At 47.1% G+C, this 12,576-nt stretch overlaps 1 protein-coding gene across 1 annotated transcript in view; it reads left to right on the top strand.

Moving 5' to 3' along the window:
- Positions 1–12,576, top strand: part of TMEM132B (transmembrane protein 132B) — a 209,535-nt gene that overhangs the window by 159,406 nt on the left and 37,553 nt on the right. The window contains exon 5 of the mRNA XM_063416041.1: positions 11,589–11,732. Within this exon, the coding sequence (XP_063272111.1) occupies positions 11,589–11,732 (144 nt within the window). The remainder of the gene's footprint in view (positions 1–11,588; positions 11,733–12,576) is intronic.

Here is a 12,576-nt window from a genome sequence, read left to right as displayed (position 1 = left end):
CATAATAGCTTTTGTCAGATTGCATTTGCTCTGTGTGCCAGAATTAATTGCAGCGCTGCTGGGAGAAAAATCCCCAAGTAAATCAACAACAACTTGTACAACTGCCTTCATTAACAGAGAGGAGGAAAAGCAGCGTTGAAGTGCCACATTTGAGAGGGTATAACTGGTGGGCAGGTAGCTGAATGTCAGTGTCATTTGACATTTGATAAAAAACCCAAAAACAAATAGAAAGCTGTGTTTGATGCAGCTGCTGAGACTTCAGAAGGTTGGCCCTGGTTGACCACTTTGTATCATATCGCCCATGAAAACAAACTTGAAATAACACAAGAGAACGCAGAGGGAAATGTTTGGTTACCTTGTTCTGCTTTTTGTTAGAGGAACCTTCTGGCAGCAATTTTTGGCCTTTTGGAAAATTCTTGCATGGTAACAAAGGAACAAAGATCTACAGAAAGATGATTTTTGTTTCAAGGTCCAGTTCATCCATTGCCAGATCACTCCTGTTGCCTGGAAACATTGAAAATGCAGAAGTTTAAATGAGATACTAAAACCACCACGTTTGATTTAGGTGAGAGCTTACCTTTTTGGAGGAGCACTTTGAAAACAAACTAAGAATTTCTGCCCCACATCTCTGCTGAGGGGGTGAAATACCCCAGGAGGGGAGGACGTGACTGAATATTCCAAGGTGGGGAAGAAGAAGGAAAGAGGCCAAAGTGCTAAGAAGAGGCAGGTGAGGAGAGCTTGCTCTTTTCTCTGGTAATTGTGCAGGGGTGATTCCAACTGGAAGCACTTTGAGCTGGAATTTCCTGTCAGGTTTACGGGGCCTTTCAGTGCAGCGCTTTTTCCACCTTCGGTCAATTCTTTGCTGAAAGGATGTGTCAAGCTGCCAGAGGAGCACATATTTTCCTCAGCGCCTGTTTTCTGCCAAAAAACCTCTCCTCCTGTGCTCCTCTGTGCTTTTAGCAGGAGCAGGGTGCACCGAGGACACCCCATCACTGTGGGACACAAGGGACATGGCCCAGACCTGGCCTTCCTCCCACCTTACAGCAACTTCAACAATTCCAACCTGGCACTGCAAAAGAAGAAATAAATGTTTTATCGTTTGAAAAACCGCCAGTTTTTAGAGGGAAAGTAAAGAAGGAATGGTTAACTCAGCCAATTTTAAGGGAGATAAATTTCCTTAATGGAGGCGAATAGCAAATATTCCTTTTATTTGAGCAGTCCAGCAGGGCTGCCCTGGTTTCTTTCTGCAGCTCAGGGTGGGGATTTTTGTGTCTCACATTAGGAAATGGCAGAAATGGGAGAGGCTTTCCTTCACTCGGGTGGTTCTTGCAGATGAATCCTTCAACACAAATCGGGTAATTCTCTTTTACCTCTCTTGCTGTGCCCAGTTTATCTGGCTGGAAAATCAATGCTATCCCCATTTCTCATAAAGGAACAGGTCCTGAGGAAACAGATTGGGAGGTTTGAATTTAAATCATGTCTTAATGACTTCTAAAGGCTAATTACGAAAACAATACTTTGGAAGCAAAGATAGAAGTCTTTTTTAATTTTCCTTCTGTCCTTCAGCGTGTGTTGTTGGAAAACCAAGTCAGCCACTTCCACATAGTTTACAAACAGCTTAAAATGAAAATACGAGAATTACCTTGGAACCCCAGCCTGGTCTGAGTTTGGTGCTGAGCTGTAAGAACAAGGATCCAGTGTTAAAACCCTTCATCAAGGAAATGTGCTGCGATTTTGAGATTTCCTTGCCTTTATAGAATAATAAGTGGAAGACCTTTGTCTGTTTACAGAATTCCTCTACTGAAAGCCAATGATCCTGTCACTCTCTGTTCCTGACAAACACGGATGTCGTCCCCTTGCCCCATCCCAAAGCACCTGTGAGATGACACTGGAGCCCCCTCGAAGGGGAACAGTTTGAAATAATTTCACATGAAGAGATATTCTGTGATTTTGCCCTTGAACTGCAGCAGCTGCCTGTGGCATTACAAATATAAAATATTTATAATATAAAAAATATATAAATATATATATATATAAATATATATATAAATAATCCATCATAATTTCCCACTTAAGAAAACAGTGGCAAATAATACTGGATTTCTTCCTTTCCTTTCATCTGTTGCTGTGTTTGGAGCCCTCTGTGTTTCCTTGCAGTCACTGATATTTGTTTTGCTGCAGAGCTGAATTTCAATGGACCAGCCAATAAAATCCCCATTTACTTGTTATGCAAAAAGGCCACTCAGTAGGAAAGGTGTGGAAATTGATATTTAATTTTTACAGAACCAACAGCCTGAAGACAGCAAGTCTGAGTGTAACCACAGAACAGGCATGGCCCTGGGACTGGAAATACGGAATTTTCCTTGCTGTCACTGGCCTGGTGGGATTTCCTCTGCCTCAGTTATTTATTTTAGATGTATAATGAAAATACCTGTCCTGTTGGCTTTGGTGGAGCTGAGAACTGGTTGGGGGTATTGTGGAAAGATTAGATACTCGAAGTTTAAATAAATCATTCTATATCTAATTCTTAGAACAGAGGGAAGAGAGATGGGAAAAGATGAAAAATGCAATAGTTTGATGCTGATTTCACTGCAGTTTTACATTTGTGTGGATGCTTGGTCTTTATTATAGTTACTACCTCCAGTCAGTCTTTTTTTATTTTATTTTATTACCTTCTCACAGATTCTTAACACATTCTTTCATTTGAGGGACTGTGTTTCCTAAAAGCTGATGGACTCTGGAAAAATATTGATGTTCTGACAGCAGCAGCCCAGCTTTTGAAACACAGATGATATTGTCCTAGTCTGCAGGAAATAAATACACTGCACAGGAGTTCACTGAGAAATTCAATCATGAAAAAAAAAAAGGGGTTTTGTTCTGAACTTGAATAAAAAAGAGGTTGCTCTTTGTAAAAGTTGAGCAGGAAAAGAAATAATCAGACACAGGCTCATGTCAGAAAAAGATGGAACGTCACACAAGGTGAGCAGAGTGACAAATTAAAGTGAAGAACAAAACTCAAGCCAAGAAGAGGCAGAGGAAGGAAGCAAAAATCCTCCAGTAGTTCTTAGATCAGTCAGAAAACTCAAAAACTCACCTCAAATAAATCAATGTTCTGATTTGGAAAAAATCCCATTTCTTAATTTCATGGATTTTTTTTGAAAGAAAATATTCTGCACGCTGTCTTCTTTACACTTTTTGCTTTTTGTCAAGAAGCTGATTTCCTTTCTCCAGACCCAAAGCGTTCCCAGGCAGTGCCAGGTGAGATCTCCTGGGTGTTTTTGTTCAGGAGGAGCTCAGGGTGGGCAGGCAGTGCAGGGACATCCCAAAATCAGGGAACAAAGCACGGGAGGCTCTGAGGGGGAGGGACAGAAAAGGCTGTGCTGCACTGGCTACAGAGGGGGTGTTTTTATTTTCCCTGCATCCCACACAGCTTAGGAAACTTTATTAAATGAAGCAGAGAAAAGATGCTTCACATCTGTGTCACTGCGGGGATCGTGCAGGGATGTAAAAGTTATTTTAACTCCCAGGAACCCACAGTTGTGTGTCGGTACTCACTGCTCACAGTTTTTAAAGCCTGGAGGGACAGAGATTCTCTCCCCTAACTCTTGACTTCAAGTACAAAGAGACATCTGAGCCCTCTAACAGGAGAGAGATAAATCTCCAGGGTATCCGCGGTGCTGTCGTGGCCGTGGCGTGGCAGGGGATGCATCACTGCCTGCAGGCTCTGGGGCACTCAGAGGAGCCAGTCCTGCAGGGGAGAGGCACTTCAGAGCCAAAAGAACCCAGAGAAAGCCGTGAAATTACCTAAGTAGGTGAAAAAAGAAAGTGCAGCAGTCTGGTCCTGACAGATAAGACAGCCCGTCTTCAGGAATGAGAACAGTCATTCTTTGGGTAAGGCTCGGGTCTGCCCTGCCAGATCCGCGTTCTGCAGAAAATGAAATCCTCCTTTTGCAGGACAGTGAGTGTGAGCATCTCCCAGACCTCTGTTCCAGGTTAAACTCCACAATGCCCTTCTCAAATACAGTTAATGGGCACAAATACAGTTAATGTGCACAAATACAGTTAATGTGCACAAATACAGTTAATGTGCATCCTGCTCTGGCCAGACTCGTGCCAGAGTTTGAACCATGCTGAGGGAGAGGACATCAAATCCACTTCTCCTGACCCCTGTCCTGTGAGTGCTGGACAGCTGTGTCCTACCACAGAGCTCAGAGGGTTTTTCCCGTGGATCATAAATGAGATTTTCCTCAGCCACAGCCACTGAAGGCTGAAGGGAGCAAGTCCCCGTGTCCAAAGCAGGGGGAGAGCCGCACTCCCCGTGCTGAGGCTCCTGCAGCATGTTGGGATGTGGTGTAGACAAGCTGTAATTAATTTGTGCATCCTTCTATAGCATTAAGCAGCTGTTATTACAGAAGGACATGGATTTCTGCCCAGGTAGTGCTCGTGGAAGGGGATGAGCACACAGATTGCTAAACTCACGTGATGCACAACCTTATGTTTCAGTGCCTGCAGTTTTGCTCTTGTGAAGCTGAAACCTTTTCAAGCCACTGAGCTGCCAGCTCTCCCACTGCACCAGTGGCACAGAATTCCCTCTGGAAATTCCCTCCCTCCAACCCAGTCTGGAAGAAACTGTCAGGAGTCAGAGAAGTGTCTGAGGGAAACTTTTCAAAATGTTGTTAAATATTATTAAGCCTGTGGGACAAACACACAGAGCCAGGAAATTTTATCTTTGGCTACTGAGGTACTGAAGTGGATCTGATAATTGTGTTCCATGGCATGGCCTCCTTAGACTTCTCTGTGGAGAAAACAAAGCCTTTGAGGAATGTTCACATTAATTATTTCATGGCCATGTGAAAACAATCATTAGTGTGTCAGTTTGTCCACTCACTGCTCCTGAGTGCAGAGCTCTGTCCGTTTTGTGTCCACTTGCAGGGGGACATTGTTTGATTTCAGTCAGAGGGAGCTGCGATTTTATTAAGTCAGAACATGATTATGTTTTTCTGGAACAAAAAGGGAAAAAAACTATATCTTGAAATGAACTGTGAAACTCTAAATGTGCTTTAAAACCTTCCCAATCACTCGCTGTTAAGAAGGACTGGCTTGAGCGTGTCAGGAGAAGGTTCAGACCCTGCACAGATTTCTGAATACAACATTAATTCCAGTGAGAATGACTGGCAGGGTTCACCAGACCTGCAGGCTGACTTTAGGCCCTGTTTTTCATGGCTAAAAGCTCCTGGACACGAGTCAGGAGCCCTGGCTGCCTGTCTTCTCTGCAGACAGGTAAAATCAGGCACAGGGGTTGCTCCCCAGCCTCTCTCCATGGGGCACTCGATGGTGGCACCAGGCAGGTCTGGGCAGGATGTGCTGAGGAGAAATGACCCCAGCCAGGCTCAGGAAGGTTTCTGCCCGTGCAGGAGGTGCAGTGGAGTCTGCCTGGCAGGCTGCAATTACTTCTGCCAAGTGCACCAGGCTGTGTTCTGAACCTTTGCTTAATGGGGGCAGATCTGTTCTGAGTTAGGAAAAAAACAAACCCAAACTGCCTCAGGTCACAGAAATGACAGTCTCTGTGTGTCTAATCAGGTTTCACCTTCAGCAGCAGGTTTGGCTTATTCATCCTGCACAGATCTGAAAACGAGCTGAATTCCTTGGTAAAAACCCACGAAATGGAGCAAATCTCAGCTTTAGTTTCCCTGAACCCCAGGACAGAGCCTCCCCTCCCGCTGGCTGTGTGTGCCAGGTCCTCTCTGCTCACATCAGAGCTTCCTCCAGTGTCCCCGTGGCAAACAGAGAAATTCTGAGATGAGGCTCTGCTCTGGAGTCTCTGGATCGTGCCTTTCTGTGCTAAAAGAAATTGGTTTTGCACCTGGAACTCAGGAATTGGGTGATTCCAAAGGAAAGGAAAGGAAAGGAAAGGAAAGGAAAGGAAAGGAAAGGAAAGGAAAGGAAAGGAAAGGAAAGGAAAGGAAAGGAAAGGAAAGGAAAGGAAAGGAAAGGAAAGGAAAGGAAAGGAAAGGAAAGGAAAGGAAAGGAAAGGAAAGGAAAGGAAAGGAAAGGAAAGGAAAGGAAAGGAAAGGAAAGGAAAGGAAAGGAAAGGAAAGGAAAGGAAAGGAAAGGAAAGGAAAGGAAAGGAAAGGAAAGGAAAGGAAAGGAAAGGAAAGGAAAGGAAAGGAAAGGAAAGGAAAGGAAAGGAAAGGGAAAAAAGGAAAAAGAAAAGAGGAAAAAGGAAAAGGAAAAGGAAAAAAAGGAAAGGAAAGGATAAAGGAAAGGAGTAAAAGAATATCATTTCTTTGCAAGGTTGTTTATGTTTTCTAACCTTTCATAAACACGTAATGCCAGTTGTTTGTTCTCTGGGTGACAGAATTCTGCACCTTACCTGATATAATGGTGGGCAGTGGAGTTTTCTCACACCCAGGCTTCATTAATATGGATTGGAAACCTGAAATAGTGTTCAGCCACAAGGGGGGAAAAGCACAGAATTGCTGTGGATTATAATAATTTCAGCAAAGCATCTAATTTATATATTAAGCTTGCTTAATGGATTTATAGTGCCTTGCTCTTTGATCTGAAGTAAAAAGTGGTGAATAATTTATCAAATAGAAAACCCTCCCCTAGCCCAGCCCACACGTCACAACCTGCCCTGTAATTTCCATTTTTTAAGAGATGCCGTTTCCAGGCAGAAGAACTGGTTCCTGAAAGACTCCTTCTAATATTACAAATGTATTTTCACGAGCTACACTCTGGGGAAAGAAATAATAATGAAGGAATGCAATTCTACAGACAAATGTTCCGGCTCTCTGCCTTCCTCACTAAAGACAGTCATTTCAGCTAAATGCCAAAAGGCATTTAACTGTAGCATTTGTCAGTGGAACAGGCTCGGCGTTAGGTTTCCCTCCTGATTTACAAGGGAGTGTTTATTGGGTTTAGTGTAGTGTAGCGTGTTTTGTTAACCTCCAGAAGGCGGCGGGCAGCCCGGGCATTAATCCCGGGATGATCCTGCCAGGGGGGCTGCGGAGCCCCCGCAGGGGCAGCACCAGCCCCGGGGATGCTTTCCTGTGAGGTGTATTATCCATTTCTCTTTGTTTTCCACCCAAAACAGGGTGGGAGCGCTGCAGGAGGCAGCTGGAGGGAGCTGGGTGGGCCAAGGGGCATTTAGGGCACCGTGGTGGGGTTAAAGCAGAATTTTTGGGAGCTTCGTGCCTGCCCGTGGGATCATCCCCAGCTCCCGGTTCCACAGGGAGCAGCAGAGTTTGCCCTCCCAGCCCTCTCCTGACTCCTGCCACATCTCCCGTTCACTTTTCCTCCGCGTTTGTCCAAAGCCACCAGTTGTCAAACATTTACTACGGCTGTGTGCAGCGTTTATTCATATTTAAATAAAGCCATTATCCCAGCCTTGAGTTCCAGTAGTTTTCGGCTCTTCCTCTTGAGTATTTCTCTCAGTAGTGCCATCTAATCAGCTTTAGGTTTTAATTAAACAGCTGTCATTTGCTTCCTAGTTCTGTTGCGACCTGATGTTGTATTAAATTTTAATTTAGCCTGGGCTGCATGAGAAGCAGATTCCTTCAGACAACAAAGAAATGCCATTAGCAGGTTACAGTTGTAATTAAGAAGAGCTCTGCCGAAGTGCTAATGCGTTCAGGTACAGAGAGGGCTGCAGATAAACACACACATTACTATTATTATTATTATTATTATTATTATTATTGTTATTATTATTATTATTCAGGGATGGAGCCTGTGATAGGAACGTGGGGCTTCCACCCAGGGTGAGGTGAAGGAGGTGGCCAAGATGTGACAGCTGAAACCCTTCTGAAAAGGAAATGGGGAGGGACCCCCAGTTTCCCCCCGGGGCCTGGCAGTGCCCACGGTCAGGGGTTGTGCTGGGGGTCCCTGGGCGGTGTTGCTGATGTCTCACCTGGCTCTGCCCAGGTAAATCAGCCCAGTGACCCCTCTGTGGCTCCAGGTTCTGTCACTGATCACCAGCACAGGGAGATAAAGCTCCATTCCTCCAGTGAGCCCAACCACAGGAAGGCAGCTTTACAGAATTTACAGAATTCTGTAAAGCAAGCTTTACGGAATTTAGATGAAATGTTATGACTTGTTGAAGAAGCACTGAAAAGTCTGTTTATAAATCTACTGGACAGTCAATTAGTTCGTATTTCTTCCTCAGAGGAAATATATTTTTGCAGTCTATAAATAGCCAGCTCTTAAAAAGGCCTTTACACAGCCTGTTATATTTGTGTAACACTCACTGCGGGCATCAGGCACCTGAAATATTGATTTCTCTGGTGGAATTGCTTCCTTCCAGTGAGGTGCAGGGGTTGGGGTCTGCACCAGCTAATCAGCACGGTGGGCTCAGGACGGTTCTGGTGCCTGCTCTTGTCTCATGCTCATCCTCTCCGGGACTTTAGGGAAGGAATGCAAATGCCTTTATGAGCTTTACATTGTCCTTCAGTGCAGCAAAGCCTGGCTTTGGCAGCTGGAGGGCACTGGGCTTCAGAGGAGGCTGCAGGCTCCTCTGTGCTCTTCCACAGGGTGGGCAACACCCGGGTGATAAAACAACAGCACAAACACAGAAACAGATCAGGGCTGTGCAGAGCTGGTTCCAGTCCCACCCAGTCCAGGAGCCTTTAATCCCTGACCCGGTGGTGCTTTGGGGGCTGCTGCCTGGCCTGGAGGAGCTCAGAGCTGAGCTCACAGGGAGGCTGAAGTGGGATTTGTTGTGTGCTCGCTGTCTGTGACCCTGGCCAGAAGAGATTTTCCCCACATGCACTTAAGGCCATCTGGGGAATGATGGAGAACTGCTCCTCACGAGCCGTTTGACACAGGACCACCAGGCCTTCATCAAAGATCTGATATTTGAGGGCTTAGGATAGGTGGGACATTTGCAGTGGTAAAATCCAACTACCTCTTCTCTGACTCATGGATGAATTACCTTCAGTTTCTCTTTGTCTGTCTTATAAAACCTTTCCTCCACCCGAGGTGTACCTAAGTGCTTTCTTTCACCTGGCAGTGCATTTTCTCCTCAGCCTTGTTCAAATCTCAGTCTTTGTAAAGGATTTTCAGTTGTTTTTTCACACTTCCACTGCTGTCACATACTTCTCCCTTTGCCAGCGTCCCTCTCTCCTGGCTGGCAGCTGGTTATAGATGAGCCCATTCAGCAGAAACAAAAACCAGACAGTCATTTACTGTGGAAAACATCTGGTTTGTGCCTCGCAGAGAACAGAACTGTGCCTGGACTTGTGAGGGGTTATTCTGAAAACCTCCCTGCTCAGGATGACTCTTCAATCACTCTGAAGTCTGGGTGTGAAGCTGGGCAGGTCCTGCTGGTGCTGTTGTGATCAGGAGTGGGCTCCAGTGTGTGCTCGGAGCTTTTCTGGGCCCTGGCTGCCCATAAACCTCTCCCAGGCTCTGGGAGGTGCCTGGCACTGCAGCTCATTTAATTCAGGGCCCTTTCTGCAGAAAGTTCTCAATATTGATTAATAATACATCTTAGTTGCGAGTATTTATTGGTCTTCTCCAGCTGTCCTTAGCTTGTGGTCAATGCCCATTATTCTCTATCAATCTAACCAGCAGCCAGAGCAAATGATAGTGAATATATCTCCCTATGCAAGCTGCCATCAAACTTTTCACTAAAATCCATTCCTTCTTCCATCAATTCTAATAATGGAATTTAAAGTTAGATTAGTTCGAGGCAACTTTTTTTATTCCCCCCCTCTCCCTCCCCTCCCAGCTGGCAAGCAATTAGTTTTATGGAAGTTGAAAAATGATTGATTCAGAGCAGGATTTCCATTGCAGGCTTTTCCAGAGGGCCGGAATGAATCCCTGTGAAATCCCAGCTCGTTCCTTGCCCCGCTCGTGTGTCAGCTCTTGGGCTGGCAGGCAGCAGAGGCTGCTCCCTCCAGCCTGCACCTGCTTGTGCCAGGCAGGGGCCTCTGGAGCAACTCATTTGGAGTAATTAATCAAACTGCAGCCACACCAGACACGGAGGAAGGCTGTGTTAATGGAGTCATTAGAGTGCCAGCACTGTGAATTCATCAGGATTGCAGATAAATGTGGTTAAGCGTCTCTAGGTGGGGTTTTGATGGGGAAAGACTGAAAAAATTGTATGTGGATGGATAGTTTATCTCCTAATGTATTTATGGAAGCAAATGGTCAGCTCAGAGCAGAGCTGGCTGGAGCAGGGAGGAAGGAATGCAGCTGTAAAGGTGAAAATCACCTCCCAAACCACTGGCACGGCCTGGGGCAAAGCAGGGCAGGAGCTGCTGGAGCTCCTGTGACACAGAGGGTGTCACAGCATCCCCTCAGCTGCACATCCCTGGGGTCCTGGAAGCACCAAATATCAGGGATGGTGGAGAAACGGCAGTTCAAACACACCTCTTTCTGAATTAAAAAAAAAATTACGTGATTTAGAAGTATCCCAGTGGAAGGGCAATCAGCTGTGCCTGGTGCAGTCAGCCCAGGCTGGCTGGAGGAAGATTCCCTCCCTCCAAATACTCAAAGAACTGGAAAACAACAAAGTACAAAAGGACAACACCACCAAAGAGGAGGGGCTGGACAATATTATTGTGCTTCCACCTTGAGGCTCATTTTCCTGCCACAATTTTACCTCAAATCCATAATTTTTCCTTTTTTGTTTTTTTTTTTTTTGTTTTCCTTAAGATGACCATATCTCATTTAGAGTTCTTAGATCCCACCGAGCAGTGCTTTGCTCACAGGTTCCATTGCCCTCGCCCAAACCTGTCCACGTGCTCTAAAGGAGTAAAAACATTTGTGAGAACAGGGACTTGGCTGTCCTGATGCAACTCTTGGCTTAGAAATTTGCTAAAAAACATTGCTGGGGGCTCGAGCTGTGTGCAAGGGATGATCCGGGAGGGTCCCACTGCCCCGGTGACGTTCTGGGGGTGCTGTGACGTTCTGGGGGTGCTGTGACATTCTGGGGGTGCTGTGGCATTCTGGGGGTGCTGTGACATTCCTGGGGGTGCTGTGACATTCTGGGGGTGCTGTGCTGTGACGCTCTGGGGGTGCTGTGACACTCTGGGGGTGCTGTGACATTTCTGGGGGTGCTGTGACATTCTGGGGATGCTGTGACATTTCTGGGGGTGCTGTGATGCTCTGGGGGTGCTGTGACATTCCAGGGGTGCTGTGACATTTCTGGGGGTGCTGTGACGTTCTGGGGGTGCTGTGACATTTCTGGGTGTGCTGTGACATTCTGGGGGTGCTGTGACGTTCTGGGGGTGCTGTGACAGTTCTGGGGGTGCTGTGACGTTCTGGGGGTGCTGTGACACTCTGGGTGTGCTGTGACATTTCTGGGTGTGCTGTGACGCTCTGGGGGTGCTGTGACGCTCTGGGGGTGCTGTGACATTCTGGGTGTGCTGTGACATTCTGGGGGTGCTGTGACGCTCTGGGTGTGCTGTGACATTTCTGGGGGTGTTGTGACATTCCTGGGGGTGCTGTGACATTTCTGGGGGTGTTGTGACATTCTGGGGGTGCTGTGACGCTCTGGGGGTGCTGTGACATTTCTGGGGGTGTTGTGACACTCTGGGGGTGCTGTGCCCCCCTGACCCCTGCCCCGTGTCTGTGTTGCCCAGGACTCGGAGATCCTCAACACCGCCATCCTCACGGGCAGGGCGGTGTCGGTGCCGGTCAAGGTGGTCGCCGTGCAGGAGGACGGAGCCGTGGTCGACGTCTCGGACTCGGCCGAGTGCAGATCTGCTGACGAGGACGTGGTGAAGGTGAGCACAGTGCACTCCATGGGGTTATTCCTCCTCCAGCACCCCCAGCCCGGGCTTCCATCAGCCAGGGGTTCCCCAGGTGCTGCCAGGGTGGAGAGGAGGGAGCGCCCAGGGGTGCTGCAGGCTCAGCGCGGTCCTGGGGCTGATCCAGAGCTGCCCGAGGATGAGGAGGGACATGGGTGAAGAACCCCAGGAGGGGAGATCAGCTCCTTCCAGGGGGGTCTGAGCTCCTGTGGGGCTGCTCTGAGCTCCTGTGGGGCTGATCCGGAGCTGCCCGAGGATGAGGAGGGACACGGCTGAGGAACCCCTCGAGGGGAGCTCAGCCCCTTCCAGGGGTGTCTGAACTCCTGTGGGGCTGCTCTGAGCTCCTGTGGGGCTGATCTGAGCTCCTGTGGGGCTGATTTGTGCTCCTGTGGGGCTGCTCCGTGCCCATCACTCCACACCAATAATTCAGAATTGTGGCACAGGGGCAGGGAGTTCCCTCCACGCTCTGCCTGCATCGCCAGCCAAGAGTTTCTCATAATTAAGGATCCTGAACTGCACCAACATCTGGAGGAGAGTGAGAGGAACAGAAAATAACGAGCATATTGCAAAAAAAGTCTTTAAATGAGAGCTGGGAGATTTTAAACAATCTTGTGCTGTGTTTTAGTGTTTTTTGGGTTTTTTTAATATTACGTTCAAGTGGTTCTGTCTCCCTGACATTGCGATGAAAATTGTGTTAATGTGATTTTATCAAGACTCTGCCTGCCTGACTTCTGACACCATTGCACGGCTTTCAGCTTTTAGCTCATTATTATTATTTTTAGGCATGAAAGAGGTGCTTTTAAATATCTTGAATAGATTA

Source organism: Prinia subflava, chromosome 19 (assembly GCF_021018805.1).
Source record: "Prinia subflava isolate CZ2003 ecotype Zambia chromosome 19, Cam_Psub_1.2, whole genome shotgun sequence".
NCBI lineage: Eukaryota > Metazoa > Chordata > Aves > Passeriformes > Cisticolidae > Prinia > Prinia subflava.
The sequence above is the reverse complement of the archived record's forward strand: the minus strand, read 5'-3'. Positions and strand labels throughout refer to the sequence as shown.